The sequence below is a fragment of the Pieris napi genome, chromosome 14 (assembly GCF_905475465.1).
Source record: "Pieris napi chromosome 14, ilPieNapi1.2, whole genome shotgun sequence".
NCBI classification, from domain to species: domain Eukaryota; kingdom Metazoa; phylum Arthropoda; class Insecta; order Lepidoptera; family Pieridae; genus Pieris; species Pieris napi.
Window position 1 is genome coordinate 8,426,454 of NC_062247.1, and position 25,260 is coordinate 8,451,713.

A 25,260-nucleotide genomic window follows, 5' to 3' on the forward strand; every position below is an offset into this window, starting at 1 on the left:
TTCATAGGAAGATATCTCTTTAAGAAATTAATTTTTAAATTATTACTACTTCTATAAAAGAAAACGCTTAGTAAATATTTGTTTTAAGATCAAAGTGAAAAAATCGACTTAATTATTAAAATTTATTCCTTTAATTTTGGGGTAAAAGGAACTGTATCTTGACTTTTATGCAACAGGAAAAAATAATTATAACTTTTACTCTAGTCTTGTACTCTTTTATATAGGATAATGTACTGTGTTCAGTGTTGTGTTGTGTCAAATATGATAGTAAGAACTAAAATAGATCTGCACCCCAGCTCATCTTACTAAATTAAATATTAATGACAGCCCTATGTGCGATTGCGGATATGATGTAGGTGATTTAAATCACATCATATTTGTTTGTCCTCGACGCGACCGGTCGGCTCTTCTCGAAGGTCTCATTTCCCTTCCAATTCCTTTCCCTTCATCCATATCATGTTTACTTTCAACATTGGACCCACTTGTATATAAACTTTTAGCAGCTTTTATTTTAAGTAATAATATAAAAATTTAGACAATATGAATGTAAATATATGTAAATATGTTTTCTTACACTCCTTTTTTATGTAGATTTATAAGAATTGATCTTTTATTTTGTAGATTAATTTTTTTCTATTCCTAAATTCCTTTATAGCCGATAATTTTATGTTTTTACCCGTTTCCCTGTTTTTGACCCTGGGCCACAATGCACAAACCGTGCGGGCCAATAATTAAAAAAAAAAAAAAAAAAAAACTAAAATAGACACCAGACAGTGACATATTTTATGAAAATTGAAAACTCGTACCCGTCCCGGACCCCGCGCCTCAAGTGCTTTTCAATGAATTTTCTTTAAGCAAACGGGGATTTTCAGTTTTCACTCCTATATCTTGACTGGGCGTTGTGATATAAAAAAAAATAAGAATGTGTTTTTATTTTTACATATCATAAGTCATATATGATTTATATTATTTAATTAAGTTGAGTTTGATGAAGAATTGAATAAATAAGATGCAGTTATAATTATAAAGTTCCGTAAAAATTATTGTGATTGATTTTCCAAGAAGGTTGAGGCTCTGAAAACCAGTAATGCCGGAGCAAAGTAACGATTACCGTGTCGTTGTTTTTGGAGCAGGAGGAGTGGGAAAAAGTTCACTCGTTTTACGTTTCGTTAAAGGTACCTTCCGTGAATCTTACATACCTACAATCGAAGACACATACAGACAGGTATGAAGTTCATAGTTAAATTTTGGAATGTTTAAATTTTCGTTATATATTTATTTATTCCCTTAACTATTAAAACGTTTTCATTAGACTTACTCTGCCAAAAGCAACTTGTACCATACTAGTGTTTTTCATTAGTATTTTTATAGATACTACCAGTTAAAAAAAAATACCAGTAAAACCTGTAAAACAATTCGCGCTTAGAATGAAAAGCTCAGTAATTGAATATTAAAGATCATCAATAATAATTACGACACATAGTACACAATATTGTAACAAAAATAAATACTAAGTTATACTGAAACATTATTTTGTAAACATATTTTTCAATGAATGAAAAAAATTGGCTTATTAGTTTTTAATGTATAGCAATCTAGATAAAAATCATGAATCAATCAATTTCATGAATATAAATTACATTAAAGGGTAATATGAAATTGTGCCAAAATAATTTTGGCACAACATCAGCAGCTATGAAACTTCCATAAATAATAACTTGGGCAGACATTTGTCCTTCCTCCTGAGCCATATATGTACTTTGCTTTTCTCAATAATTAATTATTTTCATAATGCAGTGTAAACTTTTTATAACGACATTTGTTATAACGAATAAATAAAGAGTTTTATTTATTTGGTTTAACCCAATACCCATACATTAATTCTTCTCTCCCTATAGCGAAACCTGTATTATAACGAATCATAATGATCGGTCACTGTATATTGAATACAAAATGATCTTAGTTTCTAGTCTAGTAGTCTACTTTTCTCCATTCATATACAGAAATATTTATTATTTCTTAATTCAAAATTTTCAGTTTATTTAAATACTTAAATTTCTCTACATTAAACTTATTTTAAATTAATAACTTTTCAGGTCATAAGCAGCAACAAAACAATATGTACTTTACAAATTACGGACACAACAGGCTCACACCAATTCCCAGCTATGCAGAGGTTGTCAATAAGCAAGGTACTTCTTTAATATCTAAACAATTCTTATTTATTTGGATAGGATTGTGCAAGCACAATTTAAATACCAATGTTTGACTTTTTAATTAGTTTAGGTTCTAAATTAAATCTCATGTTAAGCTTCTTTGGCTTAAAGCTATTATAGAATTAATAAAGAAATATATCCTGCTATACATATATTTGTACATAGTGGTGCTAGAATTTGAGGTATTTAGAGGATTATATGTTTTCATTTTCTGTGTGATAATATTATGTCCTATTAATTTTAAAAAGTTCTGTAATACAGGATCAATGATAGTTATGGGACACTTATTAATTTCTATATCCTAGGCAAGTGATATGCCAATATCTAAACCAGGATCTGAAACATATTAAAGTTTAGGCGCGCATTTTTGGAATATTATAATTTTCACATTAATACAATTCAATAATAACCAATGTTTATAGTAGAAGCCATTGTACTCAATAAAAGAATCAACCCATTTTACAGTTGAATGTAAACAAACAAAAAAGGGATGTTAACTAAAATTTAAAAAATAAAAGGAAATAGAATAAATGTTTTATAAAATATATTTGCTTTTCACACTTTATTTTGTAATATTCATAAGTTCAAATTTGATGAATTTTTGAATGAGATAAAATGCCTCAGCTTGAAAGAGCTTACTTAGAGCAAAAACCCAAGTTAACACACATTAATCGAATACAAAAGCAACATTTACATATCATATTGCTTTTCTCAATATTAAGAACTGCAATAAGCAACATATAACCATAGCAAATAAAATGTTAATTTTATCCTCCATATTATCAATTGCCGTCTAATTTTTTTTTGTATAATTTCAAACAAAATTAATTCTTTGTTACAGGGACATGCCTTCATACTTGTATACTCAGTAAGCAGTAGGCAGTCATTAGAAGAGTTAAAACCAATATGGCAAACAATAAGAGAGATAAAAGGTACCGATCTACCAAATATACCAGTGATGCTGGCAGGTAATAAGTGTGATGAGAGTCCCGAAATAAGAGAAGTGTCAGCAGCCGAGGGTCAAGCACAAGCACAAGCATGGGGTGTTTCGTTTATGGAGACCTCAGCGAAAACCAACCATAATGTTACACAGCTGTTTCAGGTAGATTAATATTTTTTACTTGATAATTTTTGAAACTACCCAACAACTATTCATTGCAGCAGCCTCAACAGCATGTATTTGTCTACTTTAAATTTCGAATCCAGTTCTCCAGTCCCAGTTCCATGAATAAACAGTTACTTTTTTTTTAATATTATGACAAACAGTTACTTAAAAGTTATTATGTATAATGTATAACTTTCCTCAATGACTGCACTATCCTCTATTTTGTCTATGTATCACAATCATTTGTCTATGTGTCATCTGTTTCATTCAGTTTTTATTAGATTTAAAGACAATAATCTTAAGGTTTTTCAAGCTTCGGTCATACACACCATGTCCTAACAATAACAAATAATAAGAAATATGCAATCTGGCTTAGTACTTCGGAAGTTATGCGATACATTTACATCGAGCGCAAAAAATTAAATTGTCGAATCAAATGTCAAGTTGTTGATATTTTAATATTTATTACGCTCTTCGATAAAAGAAAATAAAAATCATTAAAATCGGTCTAGCCGTTTCGAGTCATAAACGTTCTAACTATATGTATGTATAGGATCATCAAATTTTATCCACGAGAGTTGTAATTTAATACACCTTTTAATATAACGTAACTATTCACAGGAGTTGCTTAATATGGAGAAGAATAGAAACGTATCGCTACAAGTGGACGGCAAGGGGAAAAAGAAAAAAGAGAAAACTGTTAAAGATGGCGGCGAAGGATCAGCAAGTGGTAGAGAAAAATGCCTACTGATGTAGTTATATCATTTTCTTTAGTAGCAACATAGTGTGATACAAATTTAATATGTTTGAAATTTTATATGACATAATGTTGCTGTGTCATTCTAGTCATTGTTTTAAAGCATTTAAATAAGTCATTATGCCTATTACATAATATATTATATATTTTGCTATATAAATTAACCTTATTTACACTAGTTATTAACGATTTGAACGCAGTCGCGTTCGTTAGTGAAAATACAACGAAATCAAGTCTATAGGACTACTGTTAATTAATATATATGCTATTTTTTTCTTTTTAAGTACCAAACCAATAGACAAGTGAAGAGTTTAACACTTGTCTATAATTTGATTGGCATTTTAGATATAGAGGATGGGCAGTTAAAAACAACTATCCTGTTTTTTTACCTGGACTTAGATATAAAAAGATCGCATAAACTATAGACGCTTCTTTCGTTTATTTTTTAATTATTCGTTTTGAATTCGTTTGAATTGAATGTTCGTTGTGAATGTTTATAAAGTTACTTAAAGTTGACAGCTGACAATTGTCAGCTTCTCATCCTCTATGTTTATGATGAAACGAAAATAGGCTTTATATATGATCTCATTTTGTGCATTTTATTTTATAAATAAAATAAATCGTTCCTATGCGGCTATGTTGCTTGTATTTGCAGTACCAACGAATGATCTGTCATTGTGAGTAAAATGTGCCAAAATACGTTTTTCACGTAAAAGTACCTTGATTTTTTTCTAGAACTGGGAGTGATACAAGGAAACGATGTCACTTCGAAAGGCCTTGTCTTCTATATGTACTCTGTATATATATAACCGTATATATTTTATTATGGGAAATATATTTAAATCGGACCCCACTGGCCTTCTTGCATGAATGCTAACTTAACAAAGTTAGGAGACTGAAGTACATTTCTCGTATACTCTCAGGTTTTATATTATTTTTATCATTAACAAAATATTTGAAGTCAAGTAATTGTTGAAATTTTTCTGCATTACTACAGTAATAAGATTCGTTTATGAAGTTTGGTTCTAGATACTTTTCTCATTAAAATTCATCTAAGTTCGTAAAACAACTCACAATGGCACGCGTATGATATTTTGACTATTTTAAAATAATAAATTTAGTGAATATAATGTAGCTATCGCTAGTCATTAGTGCACTTTATTTATATCGTTCACTAACATATCTAATTAGAATTGTCCATAAAAGTTTATCTAGTCGATTACAATAATTGTATCTCGGTCACAATATGTTTGCCTGTACACGGAAACGAAATATATGTAACGTTGATAAATGCGATTTGGGAAATGTCATAGACAATAGTATTACGCCGCCTTTCAATCGTGATGTTATACGTTACTGACGTATATAAACTTAATAAGTAAAAGCGGCCACTGACGATACGTCCATTAATCCGAATGGAGTAGTCGTCGTCCAAAATCGTCCCATGAATGGTAAAAAAGTATTCCATTTGGATGGACGTCAGCCAGCTCTGGATTTCCAAAAGGATTGAAATCCATGCGTCCAGGCCAAATGGACGTCATCCGTGGCCGTCCGTCAATGGCAGAAACGTGCGCCACGCCATATGGAAGCAGTCCGAATTGTCCGTGAATGGGCGAAACGGCGTCCATTTTTTTGAGGTTTTTGTTTCAGTTTATGTTTTGATGTCGATGGTGGTGCATGTGCTGTGTATTTGTCAAGCGTTATAATTTTCTTTTTATTATGTCTTTGCCCGCGCGTGACTTTGTGTTGGAAGTAATAGAAAAATATAAAAGTATTTCTATTTTTAAATAAATATATTTATATTATTAAATAAATAAAAGTATTTCTTTGTTTCAACCAATCCTTCATCCACCTTCTCTTAGGTTTTTTTTTGTCTTTTTAATAAAATACACACAACTGCTGCCACCAGTAAAGTATTGTTATCCATAGTATTATTTATTTCCGTTCCGTACGATTGCAAAGTTCGAAGTGACGCCATGCATCCAAATGGAAGTATCGTGAATGGTACCGTATCTCGATAAATTTCCATTTGGAGTGCATCCAAAAGGAAATCTACTAAATGGACGTATCGTCAGTGGCCGACTTAATAAGGATTGTTAAGAAAGTATAATTATTAATATAATTTTTTTTATCGTAGTAAATTCAAGATTTTTCTTGTAAGCTAAATAAACACACCGGTGTCTATGATTTGTCTATGTCCTAAAAATTATGTCTATCGCCAGGTATCATAGATATCTAGTTAAGTTATTGAGAAAACGTGATTTTGACAGTCATTAATTTAGATATAGGATACATATATGGACATAGTTTATGTTGTAACGTTCCCCCAATGGCAACATACTGTGACCGAGTAGTATGCGAATAGCGAGGTTATAGCCTTATAGGTATAGAGCCGTTGAAACGTGGGCGGCACAAAGGCATTTTTTTTTTGCATACCCACCTTTACGTACCCTTAGTTTTCTAAGTACGCAAGAATATTTCACTGATTTTTTCTAATATAATAAATTTAAATTCACACGCTTTTACATATATCAAAATATTGGTAAGTTTAAGTTCTTGAAATTATTAAATTATTTTGAATGGGTGAAGAAATATATGCATATCGCATATGCAATATTTTTTTAAAGAAACGCCATTTTGATACTATTAATTTCGGGCATTTTAAACTACTATTATAAAAAACGTTATAGTACTCCTACTAGTAGTTATAGTGGACCTCCGTCCACTATATATACAAATGTTAATAAATATGAGATAAGCTTCTTGCTCTAATTTTTTATGTGGCAACAATGTGTCGCGAGATTTACGCGCGTATTTTTTATTTATGGCAGATGACAGATCGAACCAACGTCGGTAAAGAATATATCACAATAATCGTAGACCCTTAACTGATGCGATGAAATTCATTACTTAAATTTAAATTGATAGTATTTATTACTATTGAATCTTTTGACTTAAAGGTATTATGTACGCGTGTGAATTTAAATGTTTAATTTTCTTAGTATTTGGGCACATGTTATAATTAAGATTATTATACATTTAACAAATTATTGTTACTATATTGTTGTAACTGGACCAATGTTGTTTAAAGTTGTTTGATGTTTATTGGTAATCTTTGTTCTTTCAATCTTCTGCTGCTAGGCCTCTGACGGATTTCATTATGCGGTCGGTCTTCGCTAAGATTCTGCTGACTCATTTAGAAGGAATACAAGTCTGTGCTTGGCATAATAGACCGTACTTAAAGTAAACCCCGGACGATAAGTCGTTTAATCTTAAAGTTGTTCTATGCGTTTTAAAATCGAACCCATTCAATACAAAATGCCTCTAACATATCTTCTAAATGAGTAGGCATTAACGAATTTTATTCTTAAAGATAATTTTTATCTCGTCTCCTGTAACAGTTTCAATCTCTTCTTAAACCTACAGATGTTCGAATGGAGAGCTGCTCACTTAACAACGCATTATTCGTTGATGTTTTCAGCATATCTATTGTTTTGTTTCCGCTTAAGCATTGCATTTAATTGCCTATTAAGAAGTGAGCATCCAGCTCCTTATTTTTGGCTTGCTAAAAATTGGCAAGTCTGAATCGTAATCCAGACTGTTGAGACGCAGATGAAGTTAAAGTGATCGAAGGAGCTGGATCAACTTTATTAATGACAAATACATTTGTAAATTTCCATTATCTGTAAAATAAGTCTACAAGTAGTGTAGTCAATGAGTGAGCTTATCAATTTCTTACTTTCATGGGTGGGTACTACAACATTCCATAGATAATTAAAATTTGTGGGTACTTCACAACTTCACTTTAAATACCCATGGAAGTAAGACTATTCAAATTGTCTTACAAATGTATTGAATAAAACTTCTCCTAAGGTGCAGAATAACGAATATGGCAATAATATTGAAATAGTTTCAATTATATAAATCGATTTTGTCTAAATTTTTAGTAGTGAACCCAATTAGGGAACTCTTTAAATTCAAATAGTTCAAAGTTTACTATACTATGTTTACCTCCTTGCCTCAATTAGATAATTCGAGATTGTATGAATATAATTACTTACTGGAAGACTTATTTCTACTCTTTCTAAATTTTGTTAGATTGATATTGCTTCTAGAAACTTTCAAACCTCACGGTTTATTCACGTTTGTATAATATTAGTTTTAGATCCTTAGTTGTAGTGTAGGTGGAAGTAGGCGCCTCAGGGACACGGTTAAAGCTTGTAAAACGTGGGACGGAACGAGAATTTTTAGTTGGACGTCTTTTGAGCGAATCTCTTAAAAACTCTCAAGCATTCGTTAAAAATAATTCTATTAAATTAAAATGATAAAGCGTGGGAATATACAGCAAATAAGTTTGGATATTTTACTCGACGCACAAAATATAAATAATGAAGACATGATTTCTAGTATGGATTATGTGAAGGCGTTCAACTAAGTTCTTGGGAGTTCGTCCCACATGGAGTGATGTTGTACATAATGTTACGTTATAATGTTATTTATTACGAGGTTGCGAATGTTTGTTGACCAATAGCATAGATTAATAGAACTCGCTTATACTTAGATACTGGTGTATCAAGAAATAATGCTTCTTGTATCTGAACCGAATATCTCAATTACCTAATATTTTTTAATTTATCTTGTAACACTTTCTCACTAAGGCATCACGAAATAAAATATTAAATATTTTTTAGGTTTTTTATTAAAATATCGTTATCAATTATGCATTAGATTCACAATTTTTATCACAGTTACTATATATAGTGAAAAATACTAAAAAACGTAAGATTAAATCATAGTTTACTGCCCATATGATTTGTATGGCAACACATTCAGTAGCAAAGTGTGCGTTCCTGTCCTCATTTATTGAACAAATAATTCATAATTCAATTCATAGAGATTAGTTTCTTGCCCGAGTATGTACTGATTGAGCAATGCTTTTATAAAATGGTGACTATATAAACGCCATTAAAAAAAATATTTACGTTGTACGTTACGTCATTATTTACGTATATGTACGGTGTCTATATGTTAACGTAAAATTGTAAACACCGTTAGATTGTAATCTATCGGTTATCGGTTATCGGTATTCGGTAGATTGTACTACACTAACTTAGTTATCATTCAAACTTCTTTGGTCAATTACAGATTAATTTTACTTCCCAACAATTTCATATAACTACCGAATAATAATACGTTAATTTGTAAGCAGTTCGTTGAGGTTCATAATATTTCGACAGTTTACAATCTCGCGAGATAGATTACAATCTAACGGTTTTTACAATTTTACGGTGATATATATACATCAATAACTACTGAACGGATTTTGATGAAGTTTTAAACTGTTTAAGTTAGAAAATACTTAAAAATAAATAATATCGACATAGCTTAGAAGTCTAAATAGTCATCGAACTCAAATATGCAATTAATTAATTACCCATTCGGCATTCATACCGGTCAATTAGTCGGTTCTAAAATTAATTTATCCCCTTTCTCCGTATCGGTAACCATTTTATACATTGCATTTATGTTATTTAGTTTGTAGAGGTTTTATTCTAAAATACGGAAAACTCGAAATATCAAGAAAATCCAAGTGATCTTTGATTTAAATCTAACCAAAATTTTTCTTGACAATACTCAGGCCTACACCAAAACTGTTTGAATAATGGCGTTTCTAAATAATGCTAATTTTATGATGCGTCCCCACTCCCACCATGCTTTCTTTTGATTGAATCCTGATTAAAGCTAGACTTAATGCTAGGAAGCCTTCCAGTGCTGGCTGATCTTTTCATACCCTGAACGGGTTGACTTTGACTAGAATTAGTAATGGGCAAATTTTGATTATTTTGACTAACAGTCAACGCTTTGGAGCACAAATCTAAAAATCTATTTAAGGTTTCATTTGTGATTCGATCCCCTGCCTGAACCTGTTCCGTCTGCCTTGGAGGTTCATTTCCGTTTCGCTGTTTTAAGGCAATACTTAGTATGTAAAATAAATTTAATTGAAACGGAATATTTAGTATGAAGTTGAATACAATGCCAACAAGTAACATTATGAGCATAGCATTGAATATTAATACTAATATTACTTGTGCAATCTTGTTCAATGGATACATTAGATCATCTGAAACAATAACATAAACATTACAATATTTCAATATAAGTGTAAATAGTTCACTAACAATAGAACACAGACAAGACTTTGAACAAAGACAGAATTTTCATAGGTTGACCAACAATTAACATTGAATTGCTTTATTAATAGAAATTGCAGCATCTCTAAACAATACTAAACCTTGGGGATTATTTCAAATAGGGATGCATCGATACGCCTTTTCACCGATACGATACCGATAATCTTAGAGAAATATCGTCGATACCGATACCGATGCCAACGCTTATTGAATTAAAATTAAATTAGGGTAAAATATATCAAGTTTTCAATTTTTATTAATAAATATTAAGTGACAAACATATAAACGTATAAGATTAAAGATTTAGTTATTAAAATTAAGAATTGAGAGTAATAAATTAATTAAAATAAAATAAATAGTAACTGTTAATAATTAAAATTAACATTGATAAGATTTTTGTAAATCTGTATTTTATTTAATTGGGTATCGAAAAAATAGTGAAAACAATCGAAAATCTAGCGAAATGGAATACGCGGGGAAAAAGCGGGTCCGTGGCTCGTATGCAACGAACTAGATCAAAAAAGATACGCGTTTACATTACTTTTTTAAAGGGCGAAATTTGAAAAGTATCGTTGTATCGGCAATTAAAATATCGCCGATGCCGATATATCGGTATCGGTATCGGATGCATCCCTAATTTCAAATATAAATTAGCAATATTATTTATTCAATTCAAATATTATTTTATGTAAATTAATGTGTAGTTTTATGTAGTTAATGGTAAAAATCTCTACATCTGTTATTTTATGCTGCTGTTAATTGTGTATTGTCAATTAATTATCTAATATGTATATAAAATTCTCGTGTCATTATGTTCGTTCCCATACTCCTCCGAAACGGCATGACGAAGGAGTATGTTCTTACGAAATTTTTTATGCATATTCAGTAAGTCTGAGAATTAGCTACTACCTTTCAAACCCCTAAGTGAACACCCCTTGTGTACACCCCAAAATTTTTATGTTTTAGACAATTTTTTTTCCTTTTTATTTTGTTATGATACAGCAGACAAAAATACATACAACTCTTAATTTTCATCTACCCTCTATGATCAACCCCTATTTTTTATTTGTTAGTTAAGAACTTATAACTTGAGTTCTGAGGTTTATATATAGAAAAATCACAGAAAAACCCAAAAAAGTTTTCATTCCGGAATACCAAACAGTGTCTGGGGATGTATAGCACAATGATTCATGTTGGTATATACTTAAAAGGTAGGCTACGCATTAAGGAGAAACAAAGTTTGCGGGGGCAGCTAGTTATAATTATATATTTACCTGTGATACTTAAAACTATAGTATTAACAGTAGCACTGATTGTGATCATAGGCTCTGATATAATAGTTGTGAACATCCTTGCAGCTATCTTCAAAGGGTTCATATGTTTTAACATAACTATTGGGTCTGGTGGAGACACTACACATTCCGACGTCCAAAACTGCCACTTACATGAGTTAAGGCCTGATATAAATCGGTTGACTTCTACCTTTTCAGCTTCCTGAAACATACATAACTTATCATGTATACATTAACATAATACAAGCTAACCCATCCCTTGGTTAGTTTTATTTTTTAGGATTAATAATTTTTATTGGTGCAGTTAATAAAACATCTTTAATATTCTTTAGATAATTGGAATAAATAAAAAAACATTAAATTGCAAATATTTTCAGTTCTGTATACAGATGCAAGTTACCTCATCACAATAATGTATATGTAAAAATAAATAAAAACTTATTGAATTTAACACAATATCCTTACTTTATATGAAACAAAGACTTCATATAAATATAGTGCTACTCCCAAAAATATTAACATGTGCTTGTATGACACATAATGCCATAACCAACATGTAGCAGCAACCATTGCAGCTATTGTTAGGCTCCATGTTATGTAGTCCTGAAATTATTGAAAATAATTATAACTCCTCTTATTCTCAATTATACACAGTATTAATTTACTTTCAACTCACTTTATATTCTATAATATATGTATAGACATATTCACTCCAAGCCATGGCTATTCTTTCAGTAATTGTTGGTTTATATATGGATCCTTCTATATGTCCTATGGATCTCCTTAACATATTTTCAGAAAGAGCATTGTTCGATAAAATGTATTCATCAAGGCTATTAAATTGCTCTAGACTGAATTTCATTTGTAGAGATATATCTATTGTATCATCTTCATTTTCCTATAAAAATTAAAACTTCTGAACGAGGAATACTTTTATTATTGTGATAATTAAAACTGTATTGTGCTTAAGTTACCTTTCTCTGTCCACCTTTTAAAATTATTGCTAGTAATCGCTTATAAAACCAATCACTCATGCATTGGTTAGGTTCAGGTTTAAATTTTGCTATTTGTTTAGGTATTTTTAAATCTGGTGGTAAGTCGTCATCCTCTAAAATATTCTTATTTACATTAAGGTCATCCCATGGATCTGGTCCAACTTGGGGATTACAAGTAATGCATTTAATAAAAAGGCATAACACTAATACATGATACATAATGCTGCGAGTCGTTAAAAGAACGTTCTTAAAATATGTACAAGTAAATGTTTTTTTACTGGTTAGCGATTAATGTTTACATTTTATAAACACTTTGCATAGTTTGTTAATCGTCTTTCCGATATGTCTACGTCAGACGGGAGAAATTATCACTTTTTAGAATAAAGAAATACACGTTTTCTGAAATATTTTTTAACACTTTTAGAGTTTCAACGTTCCAAAACTTTGGAAATGACTATTTATCAATTGTCATTTTACAACGTTTCCTATTGTCGATTTGTCAGTTGAATTTGAGAGTTATCATTTGACAGTGACACTAGGGTTTGAACTAAAGTTTAAATGTCTCAGGACTCAGATTTGAAAATTGAATTAACTAAGCCACAAGGCATAAAAATTAAAAGCTACAAAAATATATTTATTAGCGTTTTTTCATTAACAAGATATTAAGTTAGCTGTTAGTGGTCTTATTTGTTGTACGCTCTCTGACTCTCTCGGACTCTGGTCTTATAATTCAAATATCGTTATTTAATAATTTCAGTTTATAATGTCATCAATAGATTTTGATCCAGCAATCAAACTATGTCTGAAATATTTACATTCAAGCGCTTCTGATTCAACTGAACAGCTACGTCTTACTTTAGATGATAGTATTCGGCAAACATACGGGAGTTCAAAAACTCTTGGTAATGTTTTATCTAAAAAATATCTAAATGAGGAGAAAACATCATCGCCCTCACGGTCCAAACATAAAAGCGATAAGAGTTCCAGCTCGAAAACTATACCGATGCCACAACACAGTCCACAGCAAATACAAATACCAGAAAGAGAAGGAGATGTAGGTGTTATGGATGATGGCGAGTTGGCGTTTGATTTATTACAAGAGGATTTGACTTGTGTTGTGTGTAGGCAAATTGCAGTGCAAGCGGGTAACCGCTTGGTTGAGTGTGATGCTTGTCATGCTCTCTATCATCAGGTATTGTTTTCTTCTTTTTTGATAAAAAAATATTTTCTAGATTATATAAATAATGGTAATTAAAGTAATAACAATTAGGGTTGGTAGACAAAGAAGGCAGATATATTTCTTCCCCCTGCCATGTTGGGTGTATCGCGGCTTTTAACAATTAAATTAATCAATTTATGTTCTTTCAGGACTGCCACAAACCGGTAATAAGTGATAATGATATGAGTTCTGGATGGCATTGTGCATCATGTCTTACACAAGGCTTTGCATACACCAACAAAGTGGTTAAATCTCCTACTCGAGTATCTGATTCTACTCCGGTAAAAATAACAACCAGTGCATCTGCATCTTCGCCACCATCTAAAGTAGTAACCCCTAACATTAATATCATCTCAGCAGATAAAAGAATACAAACAATGAAGAAAAAAGCTGCCAAACAACATGAGAAAAAGAAAAGTAAATGACATAGTCTTTCTCAATGGTAATTATTGGGAATAATTGCTATTGCTATTTTACGCTGACTTGTTCATTGCTATATTTGTAAAGAACCTAGTTATAAATGTAGGTATTCTTAATGTTTAATACATCTTAATCATTAAATTCTTAACTGTATATTCTAACAGTAAATTTAAGTATTCAGGTATAAAACAAAAAACATTGATATATAGACATAGAAAAATATAGGATTACTAACTTAGGAAACTTATTATCGAATGTAAATACATATTAAAATATTGTATAATAAATATGTTGGATATTAACTTTATGATATGACTTTTTTGGTTTTTTTTTGCTTGGACGTCCAAGCAATCTTTTTTCAACTATGAAATATGAATTGCGCTTAGACCTATATTTTTAACATTTTTAACCACAGATGTCATTACCATATGATTTTATTTTCATTTCATTTAATAAAGGGTATAAAATGTTAATAATATAGAACATAAAAATCATGAGTATAATATTATTTGTATAACTACTTGGCACCAATTTTAATGTGAATACAGGATAAGGAAAAATAAAGTTTACTTTGCATAAAAGTGGTACATATGGATTTGATAATAAAAATACAAAGGCTGACATATTTATTTATAATAAAATACAAAATCACATGAGAAAACTTATAATTATAAAAAAAATTTTAGGGCAAATTATAAACCTCTAACTTAAAACCTTCTTCATATAATAGGGTGCTGTGCCTTTAAAAATAATCTCCTTACCTTTGAAAACTTTATAAGGTCTGATTTGTAACTTCTGGGAAGGTGATAAAGGTTTTCGAACCTCTTAAGACGCAGCTGAACCGAATCTAAAAGTAAGATTTAGAAAAGAGACAGCGTTAGACTGACTTCCGACGTCAAAAATATATTGGGTTTTCTCATAAGAGAGTCATAATTCGCGTTTCTGAACGTGGCAAACACTGCGTCTGTTTTATTGATAATTTTTCTTTAAGACGTCTTTGATTTTTATGATATGCCCGTGTCTTCATGGTATGCGCAAATTAATAGCGTACAGAAAGAAAATCCATTAGTGCAGTTGTCGTGCCAACTCATTTGATTGATAAAGATCATACTGCATAAATAGTTCAATTAATTTATATACCGATACCCATACGGCTGATATTTATATACGTTTACGAACACGCAGTAAGTAAGAGAGTAAGTTTTGTGTAAAATTTAGTAACTTCAAATTCGGGCTTCTAAATGTATTCACAACGAAATCGAAAATGGCCTGAACTGCCGATAAAAGGATGGTACGGCCGTGCCGCTTTTTCGCTCGACTTGGCGGGCGCACTGCTGTGCCCCTAGATTTAGAAGAAACCAGCTGCAATCCATTGTCATGGCCTCAGTTTCTTTATCTGTTATCTTGATTGGCAGGTAGGAGTTGGCCTAAAACATCGTGAGAAAACAGACGTATACGCTGTCAAAGCATAAATATTGTGTCGGTTTTCACAGTGTTTTCATTTACCGTATAAGCGAGTAGGTGCATCAATTTAATGCAGGGTTGATAGTCGCGGGGCTCACTCTGCCTAAAAATAGATAGTGATCAATCTTAAAATAAGAAAACTTAAAAATAATATGCACCGTTATGTTACTGTAACTTAATGAATATTTAATAACATTAATTTAAGAGAAATTTCATTCAAATGGCGGTAAAGAAATTTAAATCATGATGACTTTAGTTTTTTGTAAAATCAAATTTTTCTTTGTATTTTTCTCACGTGTCCAAGCATTATCGCGCACCCCATTGCCGACGGAAAAGCTTTGACGAGCTAACATGGATTTTTGTAAAAATATCAGCTAATATACAGACTTAGTTGTATTAAAAATAGTTTTTGCTTTGAGAAACCTCCTTCAATCTGAATAAATTATTTGTTTAAGTGTTACCTATTAAATAAAATTACAACTTAATGGAAATTTAACTTTAATTGTTATAAAAACATTCAAGGCACAAATATAAATAGAATTCATAGAAAATAGCGCCTATGCAATCAATAAAATAAAATAAATATTGTTTTCTTAGCTTATACTATTTATTAGCCTTTTATTAATCTTTTGTACTAAAATGTTAATACAAAAAATAACGTAATTTTAAAATGTATGCAACGTGATACTAGAATGAGTATCATAATTTTTTTGGCAAAGAAAACCACTTTTCTCGTCAAACATCATTTCACGTCGCCACGGTAAACAGTAACGTAATACATAGATATATTGTTGCTTAACTAAATGAAACATACTACTATAGGTAGATGTTTTTAAAAAGATGTAACCAATGGTTAAGAGGGTGGAATCTGATTGGTAGAATCTCTTCGAGGGGCGGATAGCAACGTGCAGGCTGGTATATAGTTATTTCAGTCTGCGCTTTGTATCTCTGAAAATAGAGTCTTTTTCATCGTCAGAAAGTTTGCTACAGTTTTCTAGTAGCAACGCCTTTTTTGTTTCGTGAAACCACTCGAAATATTAGTAGTTGATTGTGGGCGGCTGTTTAATGGTGTTAAATTATGAGGGATTTTTTTGAAAGATACAATTACAAGTGCTTTTGAATAACAATCCAACGTTGTGTATACAAGTAAGTATTTATTAATGGTTTTCTCAATTTATAAGTGATATTAATTAAATCTGATTTGCCTGCTCGTTAAACATTTCTTGAACTTGATTTTTAATTTCCTAGTACATATTTATTAAATCAAAGTAAAAATTTTAACTACGAACTTGAATACAATAAATAGACGCTGCTCTCGAAAAACAGTTGTCTTTTTGATTATATTTATTTAAAAAAATTTCAACGCTGTTCCATAAACCTTAAACATTTTCTATATTTTAATTATAAAGCTTTTGTAGTCCAAAACCTAGTCGCTCGCCCACCATATTAATTGTTATAGGTAAGCCTCTAGGATAGAGCTAGGGTCTAACCCAAAACCTACAATTTGTTACATATAAATTGTGCTGGATTTGTCTTGTCATATATTCTGGTTTTCATAGAGATGAATAGTGGAAAAGCGAGAGTACCAAAATGTGCTAGATGCCGTAATCATGGCTTGATCTCCAGTCTCCGTGGTCATAAGAAAGCTTGTGCTTATCGCAACTGCCAATGTCCTAAGTGTGGCTTGATAAAAGAACGACAGAGGATTATGGCGGCTCAGGTAAGCAGATTTATAACTATTCAAGGTTTTAGTGGATAATAATCACAACGATTCACTTTTTTTTAAATTTGGAGGGGCCGGTTAAAAGCAAAGACTAATTTATTGAAATACTTATGAGTTACATTTAGTATGTACCTACCTAAGTATATCTTCCAAATTTGATATAGGTACGGTAGACAAACTTATCGTTAAGTTACGACCTTATCCTTAGACTTTTGCTCAATTGTATGGAACAATTTTATTTTATTTAGTAGCAATTTTTCTTATTAATAAAAAAAATATTAATTTTTTAAATGGTTGTGGTTATCATAACATCTTTGTGGTTATCAACATTCAGATAAATCCAAAATTAAATATATATAAGTATAAAATTTAAATTATTGTAAATTTCACATTCAAGACTTCGATCTAAAAATAAAGTGTAATCGGAATGAAAAAAAAACCAGTTAATTCCTTAAAATATGAAAACAATTAATATTTATTTCTAAAGATATATTTAATATCACACGGATATAGAGTATTTACAATATTCTTAACCTACATAGTAATAATAATTATTAAAAATTAATAAATAGAAAATTAAAACAAATTTGAAAAGTATGGTCCCTGTGGTAGATTGGTCGCAGTATTTCTTATTTGTTAAGCGAGGAAAGCACCAGCTCTGGGGTCACCTGTACTATTCACCATTATTTTCCGTCTGATCTGCGGCCGCCAGATTTTGTGCTTAAATTCCGAAAATACTGTTTTAATTCACTTTTATTATTTTGCACGACGGAAAGTACCTATAGCCAACGGAGACGCTATTATAATGTCGTTAATATTATACTCTACGTAAAAATAATCAATCGCTAAAAAAAAGGAATGAAATCCATTAATAAATGACTACGTAAAGGGAATTACGCAAAATAATACGCAATTTATTACAATTATTTTTGTTTTATTTAATTTTTATAATATAGTAATTCATTTTTTTGTAATTTGTTGAATTTAAAAAAAAACGATATAGAGCGCAGATATAACAAATAACAATCGATAGAAATATTCTATTATTCCTTACTTTCGCTAGGGGCTACGAAACTTTAAGCTCTATGGTAAAAAAGTTTGTGATTGTAATTCGAGAATTATAGTCTAATCTGTGTTATCAATACGTTTACAAATACCCGCGGAGGCGTTAATGTGTTTTAATGTAGTGAAATCGAGATCAGCTAATGCGATGCTGGGTTTATTTGAACAAGTGGCACATGTTTACAGAAGACGCCGGATGAAACATCGATCGGTTTGTACAGTAATGCATCGTGTCCTACCACTTTCAGATTCGGGAGTGTCTTTTATTTTTAATAAAATTTACAGGTTCCATTTTTTCAACAGACGTCTTTTGTTTTAAATCTATCTCGAAGCTTACAAACGAACGTGCAACTTTTTAAAATTGGAACTTATTTTAAGTCAGTTAGGAAAATAGATAAGACTAGGGGTACGGTTGAAAAACCTAAGCCTGCCCTTATTATTTGCCCAAAATAAAAAATTCAGATATTTTTTGTTATATAATAATATCTAATTATATAGTTAATAAATAATATAAATTATAATAAGTTATATTTTATGCGATTCTTGGCATAATTCGGTACCATTTTCGTAGCTCCAAGGGTGAATGTTCTGCATTTCATTTTCGCAAAAATTGTTGTTTTGGTAGGCACAAAGTTATCTACTTGACAGAATTTCCCCCGGCCTTTTAAATATTTAATTAATATTCTATACTAACTTAAAACGTTGATATAAGAAAACAGTGTTAACAAAATCATGTGCAAAAAGACATTTCGTATTCCAGTAGCGAAGACTATAATTTAATTTGCAGGGATCAGATTTTGTTTTTGTTACCAATGAGGCATCGCTCATGTCCCCGGGGTGACCGCCGACCGCTTACCAAACAAACAATGTTTGTTTGTCATTGATTTTCCGATAAATTAATTTACTATATCGAATTACTTCTATAAACAGAGTGGAATTAATTTACTTTTCAAATATATTAAGAATTTTTTTAGATTAATTTAAAGAATTTTTAGGAGAAATAATTTAAGTGCTTTAAGTGCAAAAACATGCTTTCATTTCATTTGAAAAGTTGTAACTTTTGTCTAATTAGTCATAGTTTTTAATTTCGTTTTAAATTTTAAAGAGAGAAAAGAACATAAACGCATTTATTTAAGTTAAGTAAGTTCTGTATTTTAAATGTGGTTTCTATTCTTCTCCTATACACTTTAACACTTACCTTTTTTATACAGGTGGCTTTAAAAAGGCAACAAGCGGCAGAGGATAAAATCGCTCTACATTTAGCGTCAGTGGAGAGCGGGACGTCTTTGGAGGCTTTGCCACCGGGAAGAATCTATGGTATGAGGGTCACGGGACCTTGCCAAAGTCCAGGGCCTGAGCCAGATTCCGCTGCTGATGACCATACTGTACGACCGACATTATTATATTACACAGAATTAATAAGATTTTTTAAAGTATAAATTAGTATTCTGGACTGGCTGATTTTTTCTTGTGTAATCGTAAAAGCACAGGAGTCTTGAGGAGTGGTTCGGTCTAATACCTGCAGCTTTCATCATCGGAAGTCAAGGCAAAATACAAAATACCATCCGTATCACCTCGACGTCCGTCATTCCACAACTGAGCGTTTTCTAAGGCAGTTTTTGCCGCGCACCACCACTATGTGGAACCAGCTGCCCACTGAAGTATTTCCGAACCAATTCGACTTGGAGTAGAAAAGAGCGTACCAATTCTTGAAAGGCCGGCAACGCACTTGCGAGCTTTCTTGCAGTGTGAGTGTCCATGGGCGGCGGTATCACTTAACATCAGGTGAGCCTCTTACCCGTTTGCCTCCTATTACATAAAAAAAAAGTTTACCTATCCATTATAATATTATTCATACCTAGATTTGAGTAGTATTCTCCTTTTTTTATATACGTGTTGTGCTAGTCCTAGAAACATTTGTATCGGTGTATGTAGTAGCGTTGGTCGCTAACAGAGCTTCTTTTGCAGCCGATTCACATAGACAGTGAGACCAGTGATTCTCTTCCTGACTGTTGTTCTCCTGATTCATCAGATCGTACTCTGGGACTTCGGCCTTGGTAAGTTAATAATAATAACACTTTAATTACACAAAACATGTGAAAAAGAATAATAAAACAGAGGATGTAAATGGTTGGTCTTACTGCTAAATGCAGTTTCTTCCAGACAGAAGTGAGACATAGTAAAGACAATCGTTGATCATCGCCTGAACTGTATCTGTTTTGTATAAAGACTTTTCACTTTAGACATCAGCCTTGCGATTCTGTAACTCACTTTTCGAACTCTCACAGGGGTTTTCGCAGTGGCGGTCGCGTTCAAATCAGTCGTGAAGCAGTAATTTTACGATTTGGCATTCTGATAAGGAGGGAGCTTGTAGTTTATTGTTTACATGTTGTGAGTTACAGAATCGCAAGGCTGTGTACTCACCGTCGATTTTTGGTTCTTAGACGTGTTGGTTTCTTTATGATGTTATGTTTTGTTTAAGAAAGAATTCGAATGCACAACTACTGTAATACTGATTTACGTTCTTGTTTTTTCAGTGTCATATTAATGTTAACCATGGTTCATTAAAGGTGTAACTGTAACCCGCGCATAGGATAGTAATCTAGGTATATATATAAAAATGAAACCCGTTTTCCGTTGTCACGACATAACATGAAAACGGCTTGACCGATTTGTCTGATTTTTTTTGTTGTGTTTGTAATTGTCAGGAGTTCTTATAAAAGAAAAAATTGCGCGGAAAATTAGAAAATTGAAGAATACTTAACCACCATACAATTCGAACTTTTTGATGTAACCTTTTGGCGTTTGACATAACATTGACAGAATGCGTGCTGCAAATATCGTCAAAGAGGATGTAAGAAAAATGAATATCGTTTAAATTTATTATATGCTTCGATCGGAGTTATTATATTGATAATATAAAAACAAACAAAGAATGTTGTATAACATAAAGCATTAGAATAATAAACACTCTTTTTCTGAAATATTTTTAAATTAATTATACCAATTTGAAATCAATATTCATAGTTAAGACAGGACAACGTCTGTCGGGTCCGCTAGTATGATATAAAAAGCCAGCACTTTTAACATTAGGCGCAATTGTTTAATTTTATTTAATAAAGTACACCACATCATTTATTATACCTTTCTTTAGTAAAAGTTACAATCTATATAATCTGAATAACATGATGATAACGGTAAACATAAATTTTACAAAAGAAAATACTACACTTATTTATTATTTATTTATTAACACTTCGTTGCATATACATTAATATAGTACAATTGACATAATTAAATAAAAAGGAGAGCAACTGGCGGCCTTATCGCTTTCGAGCGATCTCTTCCAGGCAACCACTGTGAGAAAAAAAAAAAGTATTAAATTACATAAGAAAGGCAAGAAGTGCAAAAATACATGTATTATATTTAGTTTTTTTTTAGAAAAAGAAACTTATCAGGAACAAAAAACAAACTAAACTAATAAAGAATACATGAAAAAAAGAAAATAATAATAATAGAAAATGCACATGAATCACTTTCAATTTCCTAAATCAAAATCAGTCTCACGACAGATTGGTAGGTACCTATTATTAAAGTTAGGGATACGATGTGGACAGGTAATGTTTGTAAAGAAGAGATTTAAAGGAAGATAGAGAAGGAGCTAAGCGAATAGGGACTGGAAGTGCGTTCCATAGCTTAACTGCAGAGACCTTAAAGGATTCGCCAAGAAAGGAGGAGTTATGACACGGGATTTCAAGGATATAGTTTTCGGAAGAGCGTAAGCTATAGTTATGGGATCCCAAAAATTTTAAATCATTTTTGAGATAGGAAGGAGTTTTAGGGTTGAACAGAATGGAATATAGGAGATGGAGAACATGAGCATCGCGTCGCTGACGAATGGGTAACCAGCCTAGCCGTTTACGGAACGCAGAGATATGGTCGTACTTTCTTAGACCGAATATAAATCGGATACAGAAATTTTGGAGACGATCCAGTTTATTTAGCAATTCCTCGTTTAGATCGGAAGAGCAAGAATCGGCGTAGTCCAGTAATGGCAGGAGGAGAGATTTAGCCAGTGAGGTTTTAGTGCTAAAGGGAAGAAAATTACTAAGACGTCGAAGGATACTGGAGGCACCATACAATTTGCGGCTAACTTCTTTAATATGCTGCTCCCAGGATAAATTATGATCAATTAAAACCCCCAAATTTTTTACTGAACGGCTGATATTTAAAGTCACACCGTCGATATGTACAGGAGGTACTCTGGCCCAATCAATTCTCGTCGTGAAATAAGGGCTGCCAATAATTATTACTTTACTCTTGTTGGGATTGATTAGTAGACCAAAGTTATTACTCCAGTCAACTATCTTTGCCAGCTCATAGTTAGTAGTTTGTATGGCTTGTGGGAGATCATCGAGACTTGATTGAACGTAGATTTGAAGATCATCGGCGTATAAATGAAAATTGGTTGAAAGACGGAAAGTTAAGGAGTTAATATAAATAGCAAAAAGAAGAGGAGAAAGTTCCTATTTTAGTTTTTCTAGTAATTTTTTATTTAAAAATACTTATGCGCTTATCATACGGATAAGGTACCAGATTAATTGTATGCTAAGATTCTATGCTATTTTCAAATATTAGCAAAGTCTATTTAAGCTATTATGATTTACTATATGGAATGATATTTCTTATTATGTGTGCTCAAACCAACACTCTTATCAGATGATATTAAGGTGAGACATTTGTGCTCTGAATGACGAAGTCGTTCCAGCCTTTTATTTTCCAAGACCAAGCATTAACCCTTTATTACAAAATCATATAAATATCTTCAAATTGATGGGTACCAATAAACATTTGTGTAGAGCATTTGTTACAAAAATATCCACTAATAAAGTAATTGCAAAATATTTTTCCCTACTATATAATATATTTTTAACAGCGGAACTACAAACGAAAATTCCGAAAGTGCAAACCCAGTCAGCACAGCAAGTTTGGAAATGTTAAAGAAGTTATTTCCTGGAAAAAAGCGATCAGTCCTCGAATTAGTTCTACGAAGATGCAACCACGACTTACTGCGAGCAGTTGAACATTGCAATGCTATTCAGGTAAAAAAACCAGTGTTGCTACAACCTTATAATCATGTATTTTCCTTAAGCTAATAACTAATATTATGTTGACTTCATTTTCTACAATACTAATAAATAGCTTAAACAAAGGTTGATCAACAGTCTTAGTGATCTATAATGATTAGACACTATGTTCGTGTATCCGAGATACCGCATATTCTCTACACTAGGTTTTTTAACACAAGAGGTTTAGTTCTCATTAGGCGTTTTATTCCTGTTGTGTCAATAAGTTTATTGCCTCAGCATTCTCATGGCTATATAGCCTGTTTAAGTGAGTTCTAAGGCAAATGGTTTCGCCGTATTTAGGACTGTATCCACATTAAAATCCTTGTGGATACTTTCATTTTTAATATACCATGGTGCATTGGCAATGTCCCGAAGAACCTTGAAGAGGCAAGTAGGTGATCTATCTTCTGTGCCTGACAAATGCCGTCGACTCATCTTTGGGATGTCAGTTTGCTCATGTTTTCCTTCACTGTACCAGCAAGTGTTAAATACGCATTTAGAAAGACAAATCCTCACATGGCCTCACATTGGTGTTTAGCCATGTTTTGAATGTACAACCTCAGAGTTGAGAGGCTATTAGGCTGACACTGCTCATGAATATTAAAAAAATATTATTAAAAATTATATCAGAATTAAAATCTCAAAAATGAAGGTTTTACAGTATAACGTTTATTCATAGATTCGTTTACCTTACAAATTGTTTCTGAGAACTTCTCATGTTACTTGCATGTTTTAAACATTTTTATTATATTTACGATTTTCTTAAAACACATAAATCTTGTTAACAGGGCTCCAAAGAAAAATTGCCAACCATAGTACCACCTTTAAGCTATGAATTGCCCAACCCAGAAGAACCTTCGAGATGGTCAGCTTTCAGACCTGTAGGGCCTCGTACACCCTCGCTTATGTCGGCTTTGGTTATGGGGAGGGTCTGTGGGTCTGATTGGTTGGTGCCTCTTCCTGCATTACCAGCTCTGTCTGCTCCTCTACTATTACCGTTCCAACACCCACATGCCCCACCACCTTGCAATCCCTGTGCGCCTGACTGTCGACAGTGTAACAGCCATCATTAGAGATTGTTAAATATGACGTATTAATTGTATTATAACACTTTTGTTATATTATTAAAAAAATATTGTTTATTGTTTGTGCCTATCCATAGGCTACGTGCTTCTTCTGCTTTTCAAAGTTGAAAGTTAACTCCAAACTTTCTATACTGGATTAATTTGTAAGAAGGTATGCATAGCAACCACATGGGAGCCGTATGATTATAGAATCATACTTCATACAAATCTTCCAACCTTATTTATATATTCCGTGTTCTTATGGCGCGCCAACTTTAAGACCAATTTACTTGTAAAAAGTGTAGGATGTATAAAGTATACAGTATACAGAAGCTCCCAAAAATCTTACATTGGCTGGATATAAAGGGTGTGGCGTTATGAATGGATAATATATATTATATATATAGAAGAGAAGACGTGCCAATTAAGAAAAATATGTTTATGTCTAATAAAAGTCTTTTGCTTTTCGACATTAGACATTTTCGAAAATTAAAAATAATATACCATTTGCCACTCTTGGTGGAATGGCTCCATATTACCCATTGATTACGTTACACAAATATATTTTAAATAATTTTTCATGTAAAATTATGTATCAATATCATGTAGACCTAACGCTAGTG

At 31.8% G+C, this 25,260-nt stretch overlaps 4 protein-coding genes across 5 annotated transcripts; 3 read left to right on the plus strand and 1 right to left on the minus strand.

Moving 5' to 3' along the window:
* The first annotated feature begins 789 nt into the window (after nucleotides 1-789).
* LOC125055881 (GTP-binding protein Di-Ras2) lies at nucleotides 790-4,224 on the plus strand. Its single transcript, XM_047658547.1, has 4 exons — nucleotides 790-1,225; nucleotides 2,097-2,192; nucleotides 3,058-3,318; nucleotides 3,943-4,224. Exons 1-4 carry the CDS (start codon nucleotides 1,088-1,090, stop codon nucleotides 4,075-4,077), a joined length of 630 nt encoding a protein of 209 aa, XP_047514503.1. The 5' UTR covers nucleotides 790-1,087; the 3' UTR covers nucleotides 4,078-4,224.
* A 5,067-nt stretch (nucleotides 4,225-9,291) lies between these two features.
* On the minus strand, nucleotides 9,292-13,017 carry LOC125055879. Its single transcript, XM_047658544.1, has 5 exons — nucleotides 12,536-13,017; nucleotides 12,238-12,459; nucleotides 12,027-12,164; nucleotides 11,544-11,763; nucleotides 9,292-10,199 (listed from the first exon to the last, which is right to left on the minus strand). Exons 1-5 carry the CDS (start codon nucleotides 12,773-12,775, stop codon nucleotides 9,766-9,768), a joined length of 1,254 nt encoding a protein of 417 aa, XP_047514500.1. The 5' UTR covers nucleotides 12,776-13,017; the 3' UTR covers nucleotides 9,292-9,765.
* A 109-nt stretch (nucleotides 13,018-13,126) lies between these two features.
* On the plus strand, nucleotides 13,127-14,782 carry LOC125055880 (integrator complex subunit 12). Of its 2 annotated transcripts, XM_047658546.1 has the most exons (3): nucleotides 13,127-13,229; nucleotides 13,314-13,748; nucleotides 13,925-14,782. In XM_047658546.1, exons 2-3 carry the CDS (start codon nucleotides 13,320-13,322, stop codon nucleotides 14,198-14,200), a joined length of 705 nt encoding a protein of 234 aa, XP_047514502.1. In that variant the 5' UTR covers nucleotides 13,127-13,229; nucleotides 13,314-13,319; the 3' UTR covers nucleotides 14,201-14,782. The 2 variants fall into 2 exon arrangements, with proteins under 2 accessions (XP_047514502.1, XP_047514501.1); XM_047658545.1 differs by lacking the exon at nucleotides 13,127-13,229 and having other exon boundaries at nucleotides 13,240-13,748.
* Nucleotides 14,783-16,280: 1,498 nt separating this feature from the next.
* Nucleotides 16,281-24,662, plus strand: LOC125056326 (doublesex- and mab-3-related transcription factor dmd-4). Its single transcript, XM_047659377.1, has 6 exons — nucleotides 16,281-16,805; nucleotides 17,219-17,379; nucleotides 19,656-19,829; nucleotides 20,413-20,501; nucleotides 23,381-23,546; nucleotides 24,362-24,662. Exons 2-6 carry the CDS (start codon nucleotides 17,221-17,223, stop codon nucleotides 24,644-24,646), a joined length of 873 nt encoding a protein of 290 aa, XP_047515333.1. The 5' UTR covers nucleotides 16,281-16,805; nucleotides 17,219-17,220; the 3' UTR covers nucleotides 24,647-24,662.
* Nucleotides 24,663-25,260: the final 598 nt, after the last annotated feature.